Source organism: Hyperolius riggenbachi, chromosome 3, assembly GCF_040937935.1.
Source record: "Hyperolius riggenbachi isolate aHypRig1 chromosome 3, aHypRig1.pri, whole genome shotgun sequence".
NCBI classification, from domain to species: Eukaryota; Metazoa; Chordata; class Amphibia; order Anura; family Hyperoliidae; genus Hyperolius; species Hyperolius riggenbachi.
In genome coordinates, this window is record NC_090648.1 from 93,934,913 (window position 1) to 93,960,457 (window position 25,545).

The following is a 25,545-nucleotide window of genomic DNA, read 5'->3' on the forward strand; positions in this document are numbered from 1 at the left end:
ATATATATCAACTGGTATGGGTGTGGTGATATATTGAGATGCTGATGATATTAGGGAATACAGGAACATATTTCTGTCATTTTTCTGTCTGCTATATCTCACATGTGTATTCTGCTTTGAAGCGATGGTCATCTGGCTGTACTATATTTGCATCTAAAGGGACTTCAGTGAATAGAGCTGGGGTGTTAGCCTCCAGCAAAGACATTGCTCAATTAGACAATGGCAGAAGTGAAGGGTTTTGTCTACCTTCTCTGGAGTGGAAGCTTGGAAGTCATTGACAACTGAAACATTTACCACTTCTGTTGATGAAGGCTGTTAAAGCATTGTGAAGAACTCTAGACTAGCCAGGAAGAGCCTCCTGTGTGTTAAACACTATTTCGTTGTGAGGAAATTAAATTATTGGTGGAGGTGCAAACTATATCCTTATCTTTGATCAGCTAGGAAATACGGTCAACAATGGAGTTGAAAAGTCTCACTTCACAATCTTTTGATGTATAGACTTTTACCTGGAGAGCTTGGATTAAGGAAGTCTTTTGTTGTGTGTGTGCTATAGTACATTTTTCACATGTGGATGTTAGATCTCTGGAAATCCAATTATGACTGAGGATGTAATTAAATCTAGTTCCCCCCGTCCACATAGGCATACAGCCTCAAGGCAAATATTTCATTATAAAAACCAGGGGACAGATACCTCAAATCAGTCCTCTCCTGATGGTAGCTGCAGCTGGACTCCTGGCCCAAGCTAGTGGACTCCTGGTCTAACCAGAATTGTGTCCGTCCACAAAAGTCCAAGGTTCTTCTATCTGGATCCCTGTATTTGGGTAAGCAAATTGCTTGGTGTGTATTTTTGTAACTTTTATCTTTGTAACTTTTTATTTTGTTTTTTGTAATCTTTTGTATATATTCTGTTCTGCATTGTTCCACTTTTTTCCCTGGAATATTAAATTATTATTTAATAAGCTTGACTTCTGCTGTACTAAACTAACACTCATAGCTTAGAAGAGATTGAAGTGCAACTGTGTATAAATCCATGCCTAATTGTATGCTTGAGCAACACTACCATATGAAATTGTAATTGCATTGTGTGTGGGGGCGTTTGTCATACGTTGGCCTAAAGCGCGCAGCTGACCCAACGTACGAAAACGCCAGTGCGAGTAGCTAACAGTATCGTTTGGAATGACTGTTAGTGGTTTTGCTTCACACAGTGTAAGATTGCAACTGTGTGTGTGTGTGTGTGCATGGCGTTCCCGTATTCGGCCTAAGCGCAAAGCTGACCCGAATACGAAAACGCGGATTGTGCGCTGAGGACTCGACAGCAGAGTCGAAGTGTCTAGCGAACCGCTAGTGGTGGTAGTGAGAGGTGTTCTGAGGGGTCCCAGCCTTGTTTTAGCTCGAATAAGGCTGCTCCCCGCTTGATCTGGTCAAACCCGCAGTCGGGAACCATATACGCAGGCGTGCCGCGGGCCGGTTCCTGACAATGGGGTCCTTTGGACCCATGGAGGATTTTTTTTTACACACAGTGTTCTTCTGGATACCAGGGATCTTGTTGATATGGATATAAAACACTTACCCAGACTTAACTAGACATTCATGAGTCTTAAGAATATCTCTAAGACGTATAGCGCGCAGAGGGTCACGATCCTGAAACAAAAGAAACAAATTATGTGGCTAGGTTTGCAGTAAAATCATTAATTAGCAGTAAGGCCATGCATGGAGGGGGGAATCTGTGGTGATTCATATGCATCGTAGACTAAAGCCTTTTACACACATTCGATGGTTTGCAGCCAAGACGGCCAGTCAGGATCACCTCTGCCGAGGATCTGGCGGACCCCGACCTCCCTTAGTGCCTTGTCGATCAGCCTGGCAGATGAATCTTGACCGAGTGCTGGCCGAGGGCACTGTTCTCCCCACTCACTCCGCTCACTCTTGGAAGCTAGCGACACATGTGTACAGCCACAGCACTGCCCTGTCGCTCACGGGATCAAGTCCTAATCCCTGACAGTTGACTGTCCTCGTACCACCATACTAGGCTCTAGGAAGTCAAGCTAATATGACTTGACACCCCAGCAGGGCTGTCCATGAATTGATCATTGAGAATGCAACAGACTGTGCTAGAAAATTGGAAGCAAGTTATGCTGGGAATACACGCTTCGTTTTTGAGGTGATTAGATGGTTCGATAGATAATTTCCGACATGTCCGATCTCCTTTTCGATCCTTTCGCGATCGATATTTGATAGAAGTGAATGGAAAAAGAGAATCGACTGCAGAACCAAGCGGCAAAAACGATTGAGAGGATAATCGAGCGCCAGAAACAAACCGTGTATTCCCAGCATTAGAGGAGGGGTAAGAACAGACAGCAGAGGCAGTAACAGCTGCATGAAGAGAAGATTTGCAGTGCCATAATGGAAGACGTAGTAGATATATCTTGGCTATGTGAACAGGGTCTGTCATCTGTTACTGTGGCCTGTTATGTTACTGTGGCCTCTCAATGGGAACTAATCTGTTTCTGAGGTCTGTCATGAGGGACTAACCTTTTACTGGGGAGTCTCAAGGGGATTCTAATATGTTACATGGCTATCTCAAGAGGGTTTTTTTTTTTGGAGTGTGTGTGTAAGGTGGGGGACCATAAACTGTTTCTGGGGTCTATCAGGGTGAACTGATCTGTTACTAGGACCTGGTGTGTCACAAAGAACATACTGCCTAATTATGTTGTGTGGGGGCACGCAGCTTTATTCTTACCGTACTTTCCGCCGTATAAGACGCACTTTTTCTCCCCAAAAAATGGGGAGAAAAAGTGCCTGCGTCTTATACGGCAAAGGCAGGAAATACCCGACTTCCGAACGCCCGCCGATACGAACCGCCGCCACGTCGGGGATTCCCTGCCCTGTGTGCATCCTCCTGTCTCCTCCTTCTGTCACTTCTGTCCTCGGCTTGCCATGGTCCTCCTGTCCCCTGCAAGGGTCAGCGGCTTCCCGCATGCCCTCGCCCCCGCCCCTTGCATTGTGTGGCCCCCCGGGTGTTTATCGGCAGCTGCTTACCTCATCCATCATGCCCGCGTGGACTGCAGACCTCCGTCTTCTGTGTGTGGCTTCCTCTAGTGCCGGCTTCTAATGACGCATCATCAAGACATGAGGACATAGCAGGATACAAGGCGCTCCTGGAATATGGACGCACCAGGTTTAGTATTTTTTTCTAGTTATTGCCCTCTAAACCTGGGTGCCTCTTATATTCCGGCGTGTCTTATACGTCACGAAATACGGTAATTTAATTCCCTGGGAGACATGCCTGTTTATTTTTTTTTATTTTACAGGACATGCTGTGTAATTGTTAATTTGAGGTCATGTTTCTGCTTTATTTATTTTAAAACATTTGGGGGGGGGGGGGGGGGGGGGCAGATTGTTGCTTAAACGTGTTAGGGGTACTTGTAGCACAATTTGGGAACTTGTTTATGCATACTTGTTTATATGTCTCCATTCTTACTGACCATGCCCCACTTCAAATTAGACACGCCCATTTCAAACCAGTATCCCCCCCATGGGGTGGATTTCAGTGCTTGGTTCTTTACAAATCCCCCATACATGTTTATCACACCACATGAGAGCGTTAATGCAGCAATTACCTGACATCATGCAACAGGCAGCCTTTGTCATGCTATACGGAAGTAAGTAAAGCAAGTCAGCATAATGGGAGGGAAGGGTTAAGTACTTGGCAAACAACTTCAGATTCTTTATTACACTTTTAAAGGAACAAGTCACTTTCAGAAGTGTAAAATACATAGAATTTCTAAATTGCGTGCCATCTTACAATCTGATGTTTTTCTGCTTCAGGCTGCAGCCCACAAATTCTGTATGTGGTTGTTATAAGTCTTAGATCAGTGATTCCTTTATCACTGGTGGAACAATAGCCCACGGCACAAAAATGCTGGGGATTCTGTTCAAGTACAGAGCCACAAGTCTAATCAGCTCTCTGCTATTTCTGCACCCAGGGCCGGTTTAAGCAACAATGGGGCCCCAGGGCAAAATAAACCAGCCCCCCCCCCCCCCCCCGCCCCCAACAGATACCCCAGAACAAAAATCGGTATTAAGGGACCTTTTTTGCAGCTGGTATAGTCAGGGTGTGAAGCCCCAATCGGTCGGAGCTCCACATTCTGGTTACCCCAGCCTGCATGGGGGACAAGGGGTTAAAAGGTTTCAGGAGGGGGGACCCCACATAATTTAGAAAAAAAAAATTCCCACACTCTAAACATAAAAAAAGAAATTGGGAAAATAGGAAAAAATGCCAGGGATCTTCATACAGCCATATTGCGGCTGTATAGCGATCCCTGGCCAAAGCGCTGCGGCTACATATGGACCCACTGGAAACCCCGTCAGTAAATGTATTGCTCTTTCTTTTGATGAATGTAAAATTACACTACCGTTAGGTTTGCTACTAAAAGTGACATTTACCGCATTTAAAAGTATACTTTTTCCCTTCAAAACTTTAAAATCGATTCCCTCAAAAACTATAAGGTCTTTTTGAAAAATTGTTTTTTCCTCTTATTCCCAATGATCTCCTTAACATATCCTGCAAATTTAGGGTTTCTAGCATTTAAGGTGGTTTTGCTATTAACCATTAAAGTCGGCAGGTTTTTAAATGTGTATTTTTTTTCCTTTGAAACTTTAAAATCGATTTTCTCAAAAACTATGAGGTCGATTTGAATTTTTTTTCCTCTTGTAGCCACTGGGGCCCCTACAAGCTCTGGGGCCCTGGGACAATTGCCCCCTTTGCCTCTATGGTAGCGCCGGCCCTGTCTGCACCGAGTCCTCAGCTGCTACATACAGATGAATGGTAATCTGGTGCTTGACCCATTCAACTCTCCTCCTGCTCCTCAGACGCTGCTCCTCTCTCAAGGTTGCTCCACCGGCAGTGCCAGATCTAGTTACAAATGAGGCCCAAGGACAAAATTAACCTGGAAGCCACCCTACAGAACAACCCCAGACCTGACCAACCCCCCCAAAAAACGGCATTAGGGGTTCCTTTGTTTTTGTTGCTGCCAAGTTCCCCAGGGCCCCTATCCAGATGCCAGGAACCCCAGGTGTCCCCCCAACTTTACTGTTGTTCTAAGGGGCCCCTGCAAAGCTTCTGCCACAGACTCTCACCTATCTCCTTCATGACCCAGGGAATGTTACAGCAAGATCCTCAGTATCCGGCTTGCCTGATGCAGGATACTCATGCTGGCTGGTTGAGCAACCGTCCGAAAATAATACTAACCTTACCGCCCGTGCAGCAGAAGCAATTTATCCTCAAGGCGCTGTCTTCTATACTCCCTGTAGTTCCCATCGGCTTTCCGGCGTCCTCTGTGTACAGGTCCTGGCATGTCATGTGACCCAATGCGAGTCACATGAGATGCCGGGACCGGTACCTAGCAGCGGGAAAGCCACTGGGAGCTGCAGAACTGGAAAATATGGTACTATGGAGGATCAGTAAGTCGTTTCTGCTGCGCCTAACCTCTGCTCATTGCAAAAGTTCAGCCCCCGTTGTCCCCCTCAGGCATGCTGGTTAGTTGAGACTTCTGGATGCCTGATTTCCGGATAAAGGGGTTTTTACTGTACTAAGTAATAAGAAGTCGTAGGTCATAGAGAAGAGAGCACGGTCCCATAAACTGACAGAGGAGCAATCAGCCCGACAGATCGACTTGGCCAAAAGCATTGTTCTCTGTACTCACCTCCATCATGTGATGCAACTCATGCAGTTCCACTGCCCCCCATAGCAACACAACACATTGTTAGCCTGCCTCGGTATTGCCCCGGGCAACGTGCCTTGTACGTGTGCACAAGTCTTTACCTACAAATCTCTCTCCAATCTGTCTACCTCATACACTGCTACACTAATTTCCTGATAACATAGAGGGTATACTCTGCCAGAGATCTTCCCTTACCACCACCCCCACTGCTGCCTCCAGGATTTCTCATGTGCCTCTCCCCTTTTCTAGAAATCTCTCCCTAAATCAGTTTAACACTCTATATCTCTGGCTATGTTCAACTATAACCTACATGTAATAAAAACTCACTTTTTCAAGCAAACTTGTCATCTCTGCTAAATATCATTGACAGCTGTTGCTGATTGTTAGCTCTCAATTACATAGTTACATAGTTACTTTGGTTGAAAAAAGACACACGTCCATCGAGTTCAACCAGCACAAAGTACAACTCCAGCCTGCTCCCTCACATATCCCTGTTGATCCAGAGGAAGGCGAAAAAAAAACCCTTACAAGGCATGGTCCAATTAGCCCCAAAAGGGAAAAATTCCTTCCCGACTCCAGATGGCAATCAGATAAAATCCCTGGATCAACATCATTCTGCCTTACCTAGTAATTGTAGCCATGGATGTCATTCAACTCAAGGAAAGCATCTAAGCCCCCTTTAAATGCAGGTATAGAGTTTGCCATAACGACTTCCTGTGGCAATGCATTCCACATCTTAATCACTCTTACTGTGAAGAACCCTTTCCTAAATAAATGGCTAAAACGTTTTTCCTCCATGCGCAGATCATGTCCTCTAGTCCTTTGAGAGGGCCTAGGGACAAAAAGCTCATCCGCCAAGCTATTATATTGCCCTCTGATGTATTTATACATGTTAATTAGATCTCCTCTAAGGCCTCTTTTCTCCAGACTAAATAAACCCAGTTTATCTAACCTTTCTTGGTAAGCGAGACCTTCCATCCCATGTATCAATTTTGTTGCTCGTCTCTGCACCTGCTCTAAAACTGCAATATCTTTTTTGTAATGTGGTGCCCAGAACTGAATTCCATATTCCAGATGTGGCCTTACTAGAGAGTTAAACAGGGGCAATATTATGCTCGCATCTCGAGTTTTTATTTCCCTTTTAATGCATCCCAAAATTTTGTTAGCTTTAGCTGCAGCGGCTTGGCATTGAGTACGATTATTTAACTTGTTGTCGATGAGTACTCCTAAGTCCTTCTCCAAGTTTGATGTCCCCAACTGTCTCCCATTTATTTTGTATGGTGCTAGACCATTGGTACGACCAAAATGCATGACTTTACATTTTTCAACATTGAATTTCATCTGCCATTTATGTGCCCATATAGCCATCCTATCCAGATCCTGTTGCAATATGACACTATCTTCCTGAGAGTTGATGATTCTGCACAATTTTGTATCATCTGCAAAAATGGCAACATTGCTCACTACTGCATCCACTAGGTCATTAATAAATAAATTGAAGAGCACTGGACCCAGTACAGACCCCTGTGGTACCCCACTGCTAACAGTCTCCCATTTTGAGTATGATCCATTGACCACAACTCTTTGTTTTCTGTCCATTAGCCAGTTCCCTATCCAAGCACACAAACTCTTCCCCAGTCCTTGCATCCCCAACTTTTGCACCAGACTTTTGTGGGGGACAGTGTCGAAGGCCTTAGCAAAGTCCAAGTATATCACATCTACAGCATTCCCAATATCCATATTAGCATTCACTACCTCATAAAAGCTGAGCATGTTAGTCAAACAGGACCTGTCTTTAGTAAACCCATGTTGATGCTGAGAAATAAGATTATTTTCTACTATGAAGTCATAGTTGGTAGCCTGCTGACGCTTCTTTGGGCAGGCTACCAGCTTCCAACTAGTGTTGGGCGAACATCTAGATGTTCGGGTTCGGGCCGAACAGGCCGAACATGGCCGCGATGTTCGGGTGTTCGACCCGAACTCCGAACATAATGGAAGTCAATGGGGACCCGAACTTTTGTGGTTTGTAAAGCCTCCTTACATGCTACATACCCCAAATTTACAGGGTATGTGCACCTTGGGAGTGGGTACAAGAGGAAAAAAAGTTTTAGCAAAAAGAGCTTATAGTTTTTGAGAAAATCGATTTTAAAGTTTCAAAGGGAAAACTGTCTTTTAAATGCGGGAAATGTCTGTTTTCTTTGCACAGGTAACATGTTTTTTGTCGGCATGCAGTCATAAATGTAATACATATAAGAGGTTCCAGGAAAAGGGACCGGTAACGCTAACCCAGCAGCAGCACACGTGATGGAACAGGAGGAGGCGCAGGAGGAGAAGGCCACGCTTTGTGAGACACAACAACCCAGGCCTTGCATGAGGGCAAGAAGCGTGCGGATAGCATGCTTTGTACCGCCATGCAGTCATAAATGTAATAAAGATAAGTGGTTCAATAAACAGGGACCACGCGGCAACGCTAACCCAGCAGCAGCAGACGTGATGGAACAGGAGGAGGCGCAGGAGGAGAAGGCCACGCTTTGTGAGACACAACAACCCAGGCCTTGCATGAGGGCAAGAAGCGTGCGGATAGCATGCTTTGTACCGCCATGCAGTCATAAATGTAATAAAGATAAGTGGTTCAATAAACAGGGACCACGCGGCAACGCTAACCCAGCAGCAGCAGACGTGATGGAACAGGAGGAGGCGCAGGAGGAGAAGGCCACGCTTTGTGAGACACAACAACCCAGGCCTTGCATGAGGGCAAGAAGCGTGCGGATAGCATGCTTTGTACCGCCATGCAGTCATAAATGTAATAAAGATAAGTGGTTCAATAAACAGGGACCACGCGGCAACGCTAACCCAGCAGCAGCAGACGTGATGGAACAGGAGGAGGCGCAGGAGGAGAAGGCCACGCTTTGTGAGACACAACAACCCAGGCCTTGCATGAGGGCAAGAAGCGTGCGGATAGCATGCTTTGTACCGCCATGCAGTCATAAATGTAATAAAGATAAGTGGTTCAATAAACAGGGACCACGCGGCAACGCTAACCCAGCAGCAGCAGATGTGATGGAACAGGAGGAGGCGCAGGAGGAGAAGGCCACGCTTTGTAAGACACAACAACCCAGGCCTTGCATGAGGGCAAGAAGCGTGCGGATATAGCAGCAATGCTTTTTGCCGCCATGCAGTCATAAATGTAATACAGATGAGAGGTTCAATAAACAGGGACCGGAAACGCTACACCATCCCAGATGTTCATTGGTCATGTTACTTGGTTGGGGTCCTGGAGTGTTGCGTAGTCATTTCCAATCCAGGATTGATTCATTTTAATTTGAGTCAGACGGTCTGCATTTTCTGTGGAGAGGCGGATACGCCGATCTGTGACGATGCCTCCGGCAGCACTGAAACAGCGTTCCGACATAACGCTGGCTGCGTGGCTGAGCGAGGTGCACAGTGGCAGTACACACAATGCTATATACAGCGTGGCTGAGCGAGGTGCACAGTGGCAGTACACACAATGCTATATATAGCGTGGCTGAGCGAGGTGCACAGTGGCAGTACACACAATGCTATATATAGCGTGGCTGAGCGAGGTGCACAGTGGCAGTACACACAATGCTATATTAGTCAGGCTAAGCCGTGTACACAGAGTGTCAGAAAACACAATGCTATATATATAGCGTGGCTGAGCGAGGTACACAGTGGCAGTAAACAATGCTATATATAGTGTGGCTGAGCGAGCGGTGTACTACTGTTCCCAGCAGCGACACACAATGACTGGGGGGGACCCTGGCTAGCGTGGCTGGAGAGCGAACTACCCTGCCTGCCTACCCAAAGCTAAACCCACAGACAAATGGCGGAGATATGACATGGTTCGGGTATTTATTTACCCGAACCACGTGACCGTTCGGCCAATCAGAGCGCGTTCGGGCCCGAACCACGTGACCCGTTCGGCCAATCACAGCGCTAGCCGAACGTTCGGGGAACGTTCGGCCATGCGCTCTTAGTTCGGCCATGTGGCCGAACGGTTTGGCCGAGCACCGTCAGGTGTTCGGCCGAACTCGAACATCACCCGAACAGGGTGATGTTCTGCAGAACCCGAACAGTGGCGAACACTGTTCGCCCAACACTACTTCCAACACAAGAAGCAATGTCTGCCCCCAGTGAGCAGAGATGGTTATCCAAAAAAAGTTACTTACCTTTTCACATTTGAAGTAGCTAATTGAAAACATGTCCAAGACAAAATATCTTCTTTTCCAGTTTTTCCTCTGAAAATAAGAGAAAAAAAAAAGTCATTTTGGTTTTACTGATTATACTTACTGGTAAGTGCACTTAACATTTCCAGTATAGGCTATTACTATGGTTACACTAGCTGCAGAAAATTATTAAGATGAAATGGGGTGCTTGGCAAGACAGCAGTTTTTGCCCACCGCTGATGGTCACCTGGCTGTTTTAGTGAGATTTGGTGGGGCTAGCATTCACTAGGCCCCTAGACTATCTCCAGGTCCTAGGCAGCTGCCATAATTAACATTTATTAAAATTGAGATTGAACACACATATCCACTTCTTTGTACAAGCTCAGAGTTTTAGCGGGCTCTACCCTGATAATGGTCAGTCTGACTGGCTTCAGGTCACAGCATTATCCGTCGGAGTCCAGAGATGGAACGCCATGCTGTCTCCTTCGCCTCCCTTCCCCCGTTCCACTGCCCTACCGGTTTCGTCACTTCCTTTGACTCATCTGGGGTCTATGTCCTTTTGGAGAGTTTGTGACAGCCGGGGGAGGCCTTAAATTGCCCCGGAGGCGCTGAGTACCTAATATAGCAGTGGATCAATGGGGTAAGTGCTCCATCTTTAGGGTGTGGTGTTGGTACCTCATTCTTCAAGGCAAACCTGAGTTATGTACTGTCCGGATACATCTTAAAGAGATACATGAGACCAGATTGGTCAGGACTCTTGCATTGGAGGTCATTAAGGATCCAGCATGATGACATCTGGCATTGATCGAAAACGGTATATATATATATATATATATATATATATATATATATATATATATATATATATATATATATTTAATAAAGATATTAAAAACGATGCTTTAGGCTTATTACTGACATTCAGGAATCCCTAGACTACAGCTGTGCCCCAAGCCTCAGGCTGGCAGGCATTAATCACAGAATAATTGCAGGTGTTCTGCAAAATGGGAACAGGAAAAGTGAGCTAAACATCCCTTGTGCTCTACACCTTGCTTCATCATTGTGTAAGCTTCCACATTATACATTCCAGATTATATTTCACCCATTATTTGTGGTAAGGCCATTCCTCCCTCATTATTCACAAAACAACACCATCTCCCATGTGATTTATGGCACGGCGACATCACCCTCTCCGACTCCGTGGGTGGCATAGTAACACTTCTCTTATAGAAAGCTTATAATACTTCTCTCACCATCTATAACACAGAGTTACATAATTACCCAGCAAGCTCAGGGTGAACCAGAAATCCTAGGAGTGTGTAATGGGCTGAAAGAGACCAAAAAGCCTCCTTATCAAAATGCTATGGAATACAGAACTTTGCCTTCTTAAATACCGGTAGAAGATATTTGAGATTATTCAGGTTGGAGTGAGATTCTAAAGTTTCCCACAATGCATCTCTTTCTTATCCCTGATAGCTCAACACACCTCCAGATCCGCTGGAATGCAATGATGTGTGGGCTTGTTAATATTACAGAGCCAAACAAATCCAACATGCATAAAGACCTTTTCAGATTGGTTGATCCTCATCAGTGCATGACATGGATTACTGTGGCTCTAAATGGTAGGACTTGAAACACCCAGAGTTACAGACAACCCAACAAACTCATGGTGAACCAGAACTCCTAGGAGCGTGTAAAGGGCTGAAAGAGACCAAAAAGCCTTATTACTAAAATGCTATGAAAAACAGAAGTTTGCCTTAGAGACACTGAAGCGAAAAAAAAAATGATGATGATTTGTATGTGTAGTACAGCTAAGAAGTAAAACATCAGGAGCAGATACATAAGTATATTATTGTTTCCTGTACAGGAAGAGTTAAGAAACTCCAGTTGTTATCTATGCAAAAGAGCCATTAAGCTCCATGACTTTCAAAGTCACAGAGAGCTCTGTCTTCTGAAGCCTATCTCAACTGTCAGTCATTGTATCTTCTTATTCTCTGCAGAGGACAGGTAAATAGTTCACTGGCCTGCTCTGTAAAATCTTTTAGAATACTGAGTAGTGTGTAAACTGCAAATATTAGAAAAAGATGCAATTTTATAAAAAAAAAAGCTATATAACTAAAAAATAAAAAGATGAGAATATTTTCTTTCCTACTAATGTTCTTGTAAATATCCGTACTACACAACAAATTCATTATATCATAATTTTTTTTCTCGCTTCAGTGTCTCTTCAAAACAGAAGGTATTTGTGATTATTCAGGTTGGAGTGAGCTCCGTAATACTTCAGTCATTTGTATGGGGCAGTGGTTTAACCCTTCTCTCACTTCTGAGGGTAGAGTCATATCTCCTTGCTTCTAACATTGCTCTGGTTAATTATGGCACAGTAACCCTTCAGTCATGATGTGTGGCATTTCTCTTATTGATAGCCCATCACAAGAATCACACACCTGGTAAGAATGGCTGCTGGTGCTGGAACCTTGTAGCAAACAGCAGCCACAAAATCATAGGAAGGATCCACATACAGACTTGATCTGGAACTGTGCAAGATTATTGTCCCATCACACACACGTCAATACATCTGACCGTCACAACCGACGATCGTTTCGGGGCTATATGTCGCCTTTGTGAAGGTACAGGGCAGACGAACATGTCTGCCGTATCAATCTCTTATTGATAGCACAGTGCCCTTCCCTTATTATGTATGTCACAGTAATACTTTTCTCATCACTGTTGGCACATTAACACTTCTCATTATTTATGGCACTGTACTACTCTCATTACTTATGGCTAATGTATGGCCTATGGATTACCGTATATTAAAAAAGGAATGCTAACGTTCTTTGGGACTTCTGCATGAGAAACAATGTGCCAGCTGAAAAGCTGTCCTGAATCATTCCGTAATATGAAGTGAAAATAGCTGCATAATTTCTAGAGCATTTGCACTAATGTATGATCAATGTCTAGGCATAGATATTAATTAATTAATGCATGGAATTGTGTGCAAAATGAATGCAAATTGTATTGATTCATGAGATAACTCAGTGCCTAAAGATAGGAGTTAAACACGCCTTAACACAGCATCTACTTTTACTTTATCAACCCCATTATAACACGTTTCCCACATTCCATCATTATGTGTGGCACAGCAACAGTTCCATTCATCATGTATAATTATTATTGATTTATAAAGCGCCAACATATTCTGTGGCACTGGCACAGTTGCACTTCTTTCATCATATATGGCACAGTAACACTTCTCTCATGTATCGCACAGTAACACTTCTCTCATGTATCGCACAGTAACACTTCTCTCATGTATCGCACAGTAACACTTCTCTCATGTATCGCACAGTAACACTTCTCTCATGTATCGCACAGTAACACTTCTCTCATGTATCGCACAGTAACACTTCTCTCATGTATCGCACAGTAACACTTCTCTCATGTATCGCACAGTAACACTTCTCTCATGTATTGCACAGTAACACTTCTCTCATGTATCGCACAGTAACACTTCTCTCATGTATCGCACAGTAACACTTCTCTCATGTATCGCACAGTAACACTTCTCTCATGTATCGCACAGTAACACTTCTCTCATGTATCGCACAGTAACACTTCTCTCATGTATCGCACAGTAACACTTCTCTCACTATATATGCCACAGTATCACTCCTGTCAAATATACAGTGGGATGTGAAGGTTTGGGCAACCTTGTTAATCGTCACAATTTTCCTGTATAAATCGTTGGTTGTTACAATAAAAAATGTCAGTTAAATATATCATATAGCAGACACACACAGTGATATTGGATTTACAGAAAGTGCGCAATAATTGTTTAAATAAAATTAGGCAGGTGCATACATTTGGGCCATTTTATTGATACCAAAACCTTTAGACATAATTATTGGAACTAAAATTGGCTTGGTAAGCTCAGTGACCCCTGTCCTAAATACAAAGGTGAATCCAGTTATGAGAAAGAGTATTTAAGGGGGTCAATTGTAAGTTTCCCTCCTCTTAATTTTCTCTGAATAGTAGCAACATGGAGGGTCTCAAAACAACTCTCAAATGACCTGAATACAAAGATTGTTCGCCATCATGATTTAGGGGAAGGATACAGAAAGCTGTCTCGGAGATTTCAGCTGTCTGTTTCCACAGTTAGGAACATATTGAGGAAATGGAAGACCACAGGCTCAGTTCAAGTTAAGGCTCGAAGTGGCAGACCAAGAAAAATCTCGGATAGACAGAAGCGACGAATGGCGAGAACAGTGAGAGTCAACCCACAGGGCAGCACCAAAGACCTACAACATCATCTTGCTGCAAATGGAGTGACTGTGCATCATTCAACCACTCGGCGCACTTTACACAAGGAGATACTGTGCAGGAGTGATGCAGAGGAATCCTTTTCTCCACCCACAGCACAAAAAGAGCCACTTGAGGTATGCTAAAGTACATTTGCACAAGCCAGCTTCATTTTGGAATAAGGTGCTGTGGACTGATGAAACTAAAATTGAGTTATTTGGGCATAACAAGGGGTGTTATGCATGGAGGGAAAACAACACAGCATTCCAAGAAAAACACCTGTTACCTACAGTAAAATATGGTGGTGGTTCCATCATGCTGTGGAGCTGTGTGGCCAGTGCAGGGACTGGGCATCTTGTCAAAATTGAAGGACGCATGGATTCCACTCAGTATCAGCAGATTCTGGAGACCAATGTCCAGGAATCAGTGACAAAGCTGAAGCTGCGCTGGGGCTGGATCTTTCAACAAGACAACAACCCTAAACACAGCTCAAAATCCACTAAGGCATTCATGCAGAGGAACAAGTACAACGTTATGGAATGGCCATCTCAGTCCCCAGACCTGAATATAATTGAAAATCTGTGGTGTGAATTAAAGAGAGCTGTCCATGCTCGGAAGCCATCAAGCCTGAATGAGCTAGAGTTGTTTTGTAAAGAGGAATGGTCCCAAATACCTTCATCCAGAATCCAGACTCTCATTGGAACCTACAGGAAGCATTTAGAGGCTGTAATTTCTGCAAAAGGAGGATCTACTAAATATTGATTTCATTTCTTTTTTTGTGGTGCCCAAATGTATGCACCTGCCTAATTTTGTTTAAACAATTATTGCACACTTTCTGTAAATCCAATAAACTTCATTTCACTTCTTAAATATGACTGTGTGTGTCTCCTATATGGTATATTTAACTGACATTTTGTATCATAACAACCAACGACTTACAAGAAAATCAAGATCATTAACAAGGTTGCCCAATCTTTTGCATCCCACTGTATATGGCACAGTAACACTCCTGTCATGTATGTATGACACAGTAACTCCTCTCTGATTATTGGTGGCACAGTGACAGTAAGGCCCGGTTCACATTAGCGTTCGTTATCCGGATTTTCCGGATCTGATCCGGACCGCATACTGTACAAACGGAACGTACGTTCCGCATAGCAATGCAAAGGCTATGCGGACGTTCACATACGTACGTTCCGTACAGTACGGAGCCGGACCGGATCCGGACTCCGGACTCTTTTCCAACATGCGCTATTTTTTGTGTCCGGATCTCCGGCCCATGCATCCTGACCGGAGCCTGACCTGATCCTGACAGCACCATCAGGAACACAGAAACCAATGGGAAACAGAAGGCACAGAACACACTGCCTACAAAAACCTGACGTTCTACCCCACTTCCTATGCGTACCCAAGCGGCCATTTCGGATGGGGACACATGGGCCAAGCATGTCTGGAGTGGAGCAGCAGTGACAGACGTGCTGGAGCTGTTTGGCAGTATGTCGGGAGGTGGAGGTGAGGCCTACAGCGGAGGAACCTGATTGTACATGTGCACCAGGTGCACCTTCTGCTGACCCCAACATTTTTTTCTTTATATTTAACTATTTTTTGCCCACGGATGCGGATGGCAGCCTGATGCATGCCTGATATAAACGGACCGGATCCGGATCGGAACTGTACAGTTCTGATCAGGATCAGGTCAGGATCCGATCAGGATCCGGTCCGTTTACTTGCCAAAACGCAAGTGTGAACGGGGCCTAACACTTCTCTCATTATGTATTGCACAATAACACTTCTCTCATTATATACAGCACAGTAACACTTCTCTGATTATTGGTGGAACAGTATTATTATTATTATTATTTATTGTATTTATAAAGCGCCAACATATTACGCAGCGCTGCACAATAGATAAATGGGTTAACATACAGGTAGAACATACGGAAACTCACAACAAAACAAGATCATGCAAATGATTTGATAACAATACAGTGTCATAGGTCAAAATAGAGACTGTTCGAGTCTACAAGAGGGGTGGTTGTGAGTAAGATTGCATAATTAAGCTGGATACATTAGGGAGGAGGGCCCTGCCAGAGGCTTACAATCTAAAGGGTGGGGTGGAGACAATAGGTGCGTCTTTTGAGAGGGGGTCTAACAGAACATATTATGGTGCTGGTGTAGGGGGTATGCGAGCGTGAAGAGGTGAGTCTTGAGAGCTTGTTTGAAGGTATCAAAGGTGGGGGCGAGTCTGACGGCTGGTGGGAGAGAGTTCCAGAGAGTAGGGGCAGCCCTGGTGAAGTCCTGCAATCGTGCGTGTGACTGAGTTATGCGTGGTGCACTCCTGCCATGTACCGTATGTATGGTACAGGCTTGTCAGCATCATGTACTTCTGAGTGACATATCTTTCTACAGAGTCTCTGTAACCACAGAAACCAGAACCAGCAGACATGACAGGAAGGTATTACGTAAGACACGCCCTCCCAGAAGCCACAAGTGACAGCTCTTTCCAGCTATGACCTGCTGCTATGCAGAGTGATGAACTGATAAGCTTATCAATAACATGATCAAAAACAAACAAAATATAAATTGAGGGTTTCGCGGCCTAGTAATCTTATACATAAAACATAACTTTTAATAGTAATGTCAGTAAATAGTCATACAAGTGATATAGCATAAAAAAGTCCTTAATACACATTGATCATAATGTCAATAACCTAATGCACGTTTCGAGATCTATGACCTATCTATACTTATTCAGAGGTAAAGGCTTTTCCTGTGTTCATGGTTCATGACCACAGGAAAGTTTATAAAAACACTAGTGACCTGAGCCTGTTTAAAAACGGGCTCTAGGTCTGTCACCGCCGCCACATCGCACACCTGCACAGCGGCTAATGTTAATGTTGCCATTTGTCTGGGGCTGCCAGCACCAGATTGAGTTGACCAAGGAGGATGAGGGAAGCCTCATTAGGATCCAACGGGCGTTCTTCAAGCCAAAAGTCAATTTTATCTAGGAGTGATTATGGGGACCGGGGGGGGGGGGGGGGGGGGGGGGGAAGCAGTGTTGCCAACCTTTCACGTTATTTTTTACTGACAAATACCTAAAAATTAACTGACAAAAGGTTTTTTTTACTGACAAAAAAATGGACGTGGTCACGCAACAGAATGTGGGCATGGTCATGGGTGGGGCCAAATATACATGATTTTAGTATTGCTGTGAAAGGTCTGCCAGGGAAGTTTGAGCTCTGCCATAGTGTCCCCCCCCCCCCTTCCCCCAAAATACATGTAATCTTACAGCATTTCACCAAAAATCCACGTAATCTGGCAGAGGTTCTTCCAAAATACAAATAATATGGCAGTGGTTCCCAAAAAATAGATGTAATCTGGCAGCAGCGATTCCCCCAACATACACATAATCTGGCAGCAGTTCCCCAAAATACATTTAATCTGACAGCAGTGGTTCCCCAAAAATAGGTAGCCCCAGGTCTATAGGTGTCCCCAGAATAGGTGGCCAGGGGTATAGATGTCTCCAGAACAGGTAGCCAGGGGTATATGTGCCCAGTATATGTAGGCAGGGGTACAGGGCCGGTTCTAGACTGGCACATATGAGGGGGAAGTCAAATGGGTAGTGGGCAACATGTTAGAGGAAAACGACAGTGGGCATGGCAAGTAAATGCACATAATGAAAGACAGCGTTTCACCAGTAAATGCACATAAGAGACAGCCTTTCACCAGTAAATGCACGTAATGGCAGACAGCCTTTCACCAGTAAATGCATGTAATGACAGACAGCCTTTCACCAGTAAATGCACGTAATGACAGACAGCCTTTCACCAGTAAATGCACGTAATGACAGCCTTTCACCAGTAAATGCACGTAATGAGAGACAGCTTTTCACCAGTAAATGCACGTAATAAGAGACAGCTTTTCACCAGTAAATGCACATAAAAAGAGGTAGCTTTTCACCAGTAAATGCACATAATAAGAGACAGCTTTTCACCAGTAAACGCAAATAAGAGACAGCTGTTCACCAGTAAATGCACATAAGAGACAGCTTTTCAACAGAAAATGCACATAAGAGACAGCTTTTCACCAGTAAATGCACATAATAAGAGACAGCTTTTCACCAGTAAATGTACATAATAAGAGACAGCTTTTCACCAGTAAATGCACATAATAAGAGACAGCTTTTCACCAGTAAATGCACATAATGGCAAACAGCCAGTGTCCTCAGTATATGTAGCCAACAGATATATGTGCCAGTATATGTAGCCAGAGGTATATGTCCCCAGTATATGTAGGCAGGGGTATATGTGCCCAGTATATGTAGTCGGGTATATGTCCCCAGTATATGTAGGCAGGGGTATATGTGCCCAGTATATGTAGGCAGGGGTATATGTGCCCAGTATATGTAGCCAGAGGTATATGTCCCAGTATATGTAGTCAGGGTTATATGTGCCTAGTATATGTAGCCAGAGGTATATGTCCCAGTATATATAGTCAGGGTTATATGTGCCCAGTATATGTAGCCAAAGGTATATGTGCCCACAATAGGTAGCCAGGTGACCCCCCCAGCAGGAGGAAAGCAGCGTAGTGGAGGGAGAGCTGTGGCATCAACGGTGAAGAAGGGGGCAATCTCCCCCCCCCTTCCCTCACCTTAGTGCTCTCCCTCCCTCGCTCTCCCCCCCCCCCCCCCGGAACTAAGTCCTGAGTGGCTGGCAGGCGGCAGCGAGCGGAACTTACCTGCGTCTTGTCGCAGGCGCGGGATGATTTGCCGCTACTCTGGTCTGGTCCCGACCAGAGCAGCAGAACTTCCGGCGCTTGGAGCGAGACGGAGGCGAGTTCCGCCCCCTGCCAAACGCCACTCATCACTTAGTTCCGGAGGGGAGAGCGAGGGAGGGAGAGCACTAAGGTGAGGGAAGGGGGGGGGGGAGATTGCCCCCCTTCTCCACCGCTGAATCCACAGCTGTCCCTCCACTGCGCTGCTGTCCTCCTGCAACAGGGCGGGCAGACTGGCCGCCCTTACGGACGCTAATGAATTCCTTATGGAATTCACGGGCAGCTTAATTTGTATCAAAATTTACGGGCGGTTGGCAACACTGGGAACAAGGAGTGGAGAGGACAATACACAAAGGTATATGGATCCAACATAAACACACCTCAAAGCTACAATAGTGTGCTTCCTACCATCAGTGTTCCACTATAGTGTGCTTCCTACCCTCAGTGTTCCCCTATAGTGTGCTTCTTACCATCAGTGTTCCCCTATAGTGTGCTTCCTACCATCAGTGTTCCCCTATAGTATGCTTCCTACCATCAGTGTTCCACTATAGTATGCTTCCTACCATCAGTGTTCCACTATGGTGTGCTTCCTACCATCAGTGTTCCCCTATAGTGTGCTTCCTACCATCAGTGTTCCCCTATAGTGTGCTTCCTACCATCAGTGTTCCCCTATAGTGTGCTTCCTACCATCAGTGTTCCACTATGGTGTGCTTCCTACCATTAGTGTTCCCCTATAGCGTGCTTCCTACCATCAGTGTTGAGCTTTCCTATCCTACTGACAGATACAATTCAGCATTCCGCAAGCAAAAAAAACACTGAAAGTATTAGAAAGTTTTTGCACTATAATGGCAAACACACCTCTACTGTCCCTATAGTAGCACTTCTGTGCGGTCTTCCTTTTCTCATGACCCTGGTGTCACCCAGCATACAAGGGCGGTGTCACTGTACATACCTGGCTGTGAGCCTTCAGCACTAACACTAATGAATGGAATATTTCAGCAAAGATAATCACCCGCACATTGTAATTAAAATTCCAATGTAAATAAGACCTAGTTAATTTCCTAATTATAGCTGCTTTTTACTCAGGCTGCATAACCCTTATGTGAAGCTGTGACTGAGTGAGAGGAACCTGGGACTCCTCAGGCTGGGAATGTAAAAAAAACTATTCTGTGGTTTTTCAAAGCATTCATTTAAACATTTACAGTGCACAGTCACAAACCTTTATATAATTTTGTGTGGTATACTCAAAGTAGCTTACAGCTTCCACAAGACATCAGAGGCCTGATGCACTAAAGTCCGGTAAAGTCGAGGCAAGGTTTCTTGGCGCACGCTGCTAAGCGCAGAAGCTTGGTGCGGCTCTAGTAGTAATGTCCACGCATGTGTAATTCGGGGACCCAGCAATTGTGGGACCCCAAATTACTTTACCCTTTGAGTTGCTACGACTCGGAGGGGAAATAGTATTTAGCGCCACCCTGAATTTTTCGTTCGGGTCACCCTGCGCCAAAAAGCCGCTGACATGCCATGCACGCCAGTAAAGTTGCCTTGCACAGGGAACTCACGGAAATTTTACCTTCATTAGAGAAAGCACCGGCCCCATTAGCGCCACGTGTGTTACCGGCTTAAAGGGTAATAGAAGTGCCTCTGCATGGCCATGGCCGCGCGTGTGTTCGCTCCCGCGTGCGTCAGCAGGAGCTTACAGCGCAGGCGCAGTACTAACATTTCCTGTACTGCACCTGCACAGCAAGCTATGGCCACGCAGCCACACTTCTATTCGTCTAGTTAGACAAATAATTACACCGAGACCGGCGGCAGGGAACGGCGCATCGGAAGAGGACGGCGCGGGACATTCTAGCTGCAGGGGGCTGCCCCAGGTAAGTGGCAGTTATTGTTTTTTAAAAGGTCAACGGAACCCCTTTAACATGCACCCTGCTATGGTAATGCATGTGGTTACCATATAAACGGGGGCCTTAAAGGGAGCTCGAAGTGAGGGGAATATGGAAGCTGCCATATTTATTTCCTTGTAAACAATACCAGTTGCCTGGCAGTCCTGTTGATCTTCTGGCAGAAGTAGTGTTTGAGTCAAAACTCTGAAGCAAGCACATGGCTAAACCAGTAAAACCTGAGTCTCCTGAGTCAGAGTACCTGATTTGCTGCATGCTTGTTCAGGGTCTATGGCTAAACGTATTAGAGACACAGGATCAGGAGGACTGCCGGACAAGTGGTATTGTTTAAAAGGTAATAAATATGGCAGCCTCCATACACCTCACACCTCGGGTTCCCTTTAACCCGGTAAGCATGTGGCGTTTATGGTTAACGGCTGGTGCTTCCCCTGTGCTACTAATGGTAACATTTCCGTGTTCACTCCCTGTGCACAGCATCTTTACCAGACTTAAATGCATCAGACCCCAGGGCCCTTTTCCACTAGCGGCGTTTGCGATGCTGAATCGCAAAAACGCAAACCGCTAGCGATTTTACAATCGCTACGGTTTGCTTTTTAACATGGGAATCGCGGTAGGTCATTTCCACTACCGCGATTCGTTTTTGCGGGGAACGCGAACGCGCGGCGGAGCGATAATTGCCGCGATTTTGCTATGCAGTGCATAGCATAGCAAAATCGCGGCCGCAAACGTCGGGGGAATCGCCGGTTTTGCGATTCAGCAATCGCTAGCGTTCAGCGTGAACGCTAGCGATTGCAGGTGGAAAAGGGCTCAGTTCACCTTTTCTAGTACATTTTCACCTACTTTTTGGGTACTTCTTCAATCACTTAGTGCTGAAAAGTTATTTTAGACAGGAGATTAAAAATGCTCTCGAAGGAGTAAAAGTAAATTTAATAAGGGCCATAAGTTGTTTACTTGAAGATATTTTGTTCCTATTACTTCAACTGAAGTGAGGAAGAAACACCCAGACATTCGTATATACAGAAAATACACATTAGCCCTGCCAACTAAAGCCAATTGATTAAGTTGATGTTAATTGCTTAAGTGTCTAGCTGAAGGTGTGTATTAACTTCTAAACGTCTGGGTAAGGATGACAAAACAGCATTGTACTTTGATAAATGGTTTTGAAAGCCTCCACCCATGTGTAAGGATAGCTGTGCCAATTTGACATACTATAGATTTGCCCTTTTTTTTCTCTCATGCGAACCAGTTTTTCTTCTCTGTCCAAAATGTGTACCTCACCATCCTCAAAAGAAAGTCCCTTCCACTTAGAGTGTAGGAAGACCACTGAGTCTTCACTTATGGTGCTGATCCATGAAAGTTGTTTAAAGGGACCATGAGCAGCACTTAAAAATGAAAATCTGCACTTACCTGTGGCTGCCTCCAGCTCCCCCATATCCCACGAGGTCCCTCAGCGTCCTCTGGGTCCCCTCCTTGGTCCTGCTGGTGGCTCCATTAGCCCAGCGACTTCGGCCAAAGTCGTGTCCATGCACCCAGCTTGATCACGCGCCAGTTGCCGTAAGCCTCTTGCACATGCACAGTTCAGTCTTTTGAGAAGTCTTACGGAAATATGTGCATGATCGATCCAGGTGCGCAGACAAGCCATGCATGCGCAGTTGTGCACAACATCGTCTGAAGTCGTTGGGCTAACAGCGCTGCCAGCGGGACCACGGAGGGGAACCAGAGGGCGCTGATGGAGCTCCCAGGCTATGGGGGGCTGGAGGAAGCCCCAGGTAAGTACATTTTTTAATTTTTAAGCGCTGCTCAGGGTCCCTTTAATGCGCTTTCTGAGAGGTTGCATTGTCTTGCCTACTGCGGTTGTCTCAGTACACTTGAGTTGAGCACACCAAGTTGCTATGCTTGTGCTCGGGTATCAGGTACTTAGGATGTACAACTTTCTGTCTCAATGTTGTCGGAGTTTGATGAATAACCAGGATGAGATATTTATTAAGGTATATGTAAAAATGACAAACCGAGAGCCTAATATAGTGTAGTAAGTATTGATAAATGGGTTTATAGAAACGAGTACAAGATTATACTCGCAAATCAGGGTTACCTCCAGGCAAGCACTGTATAAGCAGGTGAGGAGATTAACCTGTCCTCACTCAGGATCAAGAAGTCGCTCTCTGTAGACAGGAGAAAGAAAGGGATATTCCCCTCCACCAGGGGTGGATATCAATCATAACGTAGTGAAGAACAGAGGCGCCAAAATAATAAAATCAGATACTAAAAAGTTTAAAAATGCTTAGGAGGCAGTGGTGGACTTACCTCCTGCAAGCAGACACAAGAAACTGTGTATTCATGAAAAATTTAATTTATTGGTACACTCCAGGGGGGTTTTTCGCAACGCGTTTCGCAGGCTTATACCTGCTTCATCAGGCAATAGATAATTGGAGTACACAACAGCATTTGGTCCAGGTAACACCTGAGGCGCCAGGTGTTACCCGGACCAAATGCTGTTGTGTACTCTAATTATCTATTGCCAGATGAAGCGGGTATAAGCCTGTGAAACGCGTTGCAAATCCCCCCCCCCCCCCTCCCGGAGTGTACCAATACATTTAATTTTTCTTGAATACAGAGTTTCTTGTGTCTGCTTGCAGGAGGTAAGTCCACCACTGCCTCCTAAGCATTTTTAAACTTTTTAGTATCTGATTGTATTCTTTTGGCGCCTCTGTTCTTCACTACGATATGATATTTATTAAGGATCTTCATGAGTTTCATTAACCCAGCAGCTACGTATGGCCTGGCTACATTGCTATGTGATTTTTGGTTTGTTGCACCTTTCTGCTGTTCCATGGTCTGGCATCTTCTTTTTGCCCAGTTTGAGTAACTACATACGTTTCAAGGTTTTCTGAGGTGTTTGCATAGTTTTTTTCACCTGTTAGTTACTATCTTGACCCGGTGGTGCACAGTTCTAATAACACCGTTATTAACAGTAGCTTGGGTTGCAGTTGGTGGTAGAGGTAAAAAAAAGAAGTACTCTGATCTGTGTGGTTGGATATCCTGTAGACTTATGTCTAACTATCTTCCTTCTTTCCAGACCAGTTTGAAGCAGAATCTCTAATTAAATATCCAATGACTTCCACCCTGACGATGCCTCAATAAACCACACACAAAAGACTCACTGTCCCATACAGCACAGAAGTGTTTTAATCACCATCATTGTGTAATAGATTTTGGGAAAATAAGAGGCAGGAAAAGAATATGAACAGCAGAACTTAGGCCGTTGTTTTCTTGGAGACCCTCACTCAGCTTGACCTCAGGCACCCCCGATGTAGAGACAGGGTCTTTTGGAGGGAAAGTCGCTCTTTGGGAACCCTGTCCCTCTTTCCTTCTCATTTGTCCCTCTTTCAGGATTTATGTACAGATCTATGTAAATATACCGTATGTATTTTTCTACTGAAAAATGTGTTTGACTCTAAACTCTATTCCCATTCTTTAAATAGATATATTTCTTATTTTCAAATGTTAATAGGAAGGAAAATGAATTATGAAATCGTTATAGTATGCATGATTAGGGGTGTGTCTAGGGCATGGTTAAAGGCGAGACAGGGGTGTGGCTTAAGTGTCCCTCTTTCTGATCTCAAAAAGTTGGGAGGTATGCAGGCTGACTAGTGACTTCTGTCTAAAGGCCCGTACACACGCTAGATTAAAGTCAGCTAAGGCAACCAATAACGTGTCTCCGCTGATAATCCGGCGTGTGTACAGTAGCCCACGACCCCTTGATTGCCAGCCAGATCAACTTAGCTGAGGGACGGCCTGATACTTTTGTGCTCAATGCTCACCCCGACCACTGTGTGGCGCCATGTCTGCGCTTCTCTGTTAGCCCTCCCCCCACAAAGCAGCAAAACAACAGATTGTCAACTTTTAGGCTAACTCTGCGTCTGTACAGCCTTGGTCCAGTGATGTCACCGAGGGATGTGCTTCCGATCCTTGCTGGGCAACATCCGTAGTGCATGTGTACAGGCCTTACCCTCCTTTATCATGGGAGTCTTTGGATTGGAGATAAAAAAAAATCCTAGAAGTCCACTTACCATACAACTGCTTCTGCTATTTTTGTGCTGAGAAATGCTAAACATTCTGGGTTGTGAATAACACCAGCCCTGGGTTCCCATCATGGTTTAGTGAATATAGTTCATTGATTAGCATATTTAATTTTGCTTAATGACAGGTGATCACACATGATGAGATGCACACCCGCTGTGTATACATACGCACACCTATGCATGCCTGAGATTCCAGTCATGGATTTGACTGTTGCCTACACTGTGGTTATACACCTTGTGACTGTAAAACTGATATACATTTGCATCCTATAATAAGGTAGTGCCAACTAGACTCAGTTGAAGAAGGTGTTTCATCATGCATATGGTGTACCTTCTTCACTTCTAATGAGGGAAGGAGAGTCCTATGCTAGGTACACACCTTACGTTTTTCCGTTCGATAGATGCGTTCTATTGATAAATTCCGTCATGTCTGATATTCCTCTCAATCGTTTTACTGCTCGATTTCTCATTGAAGTGAATGGAAAAAGATAAGAAAATCGAGCGGAAGATAAGGGAAACGAATGGAGAAACGAGCGGAATAAGTTTATCGTATGTACCCAGCACTAGACATTTTATATTT

General features: G+C 44.8%; 1 protein-coding gene across 1 annotated transcript in view; it reads right to left on the minus strand.

Moving 5' to 3' along the window:
* PLEKHA2 (pleckstrin homology domain containing A2) overlaps positions 1–25,545 on the minus strand; it is a 156,559-nt gene that overhangs the window by 58,898 nt on the left and 72,116 nt on the right. Inside the window, exons 8-9 of the mRNA XM_068272278.1 lie at positions 9,914–9,982; positions 1,571–1,641 (exon numbers count right to left, since the gene is read on the minus strand). Of these exons, the coding sequence (XP_068128379.1) occupies positions 1,571–1,641; positions 9,914–9,982 (140 nt within the window). The remainder of the gene's footprint in view (positions 1–1,570; positions 1,642–9,913; positions 9,983–25,545) is intronic.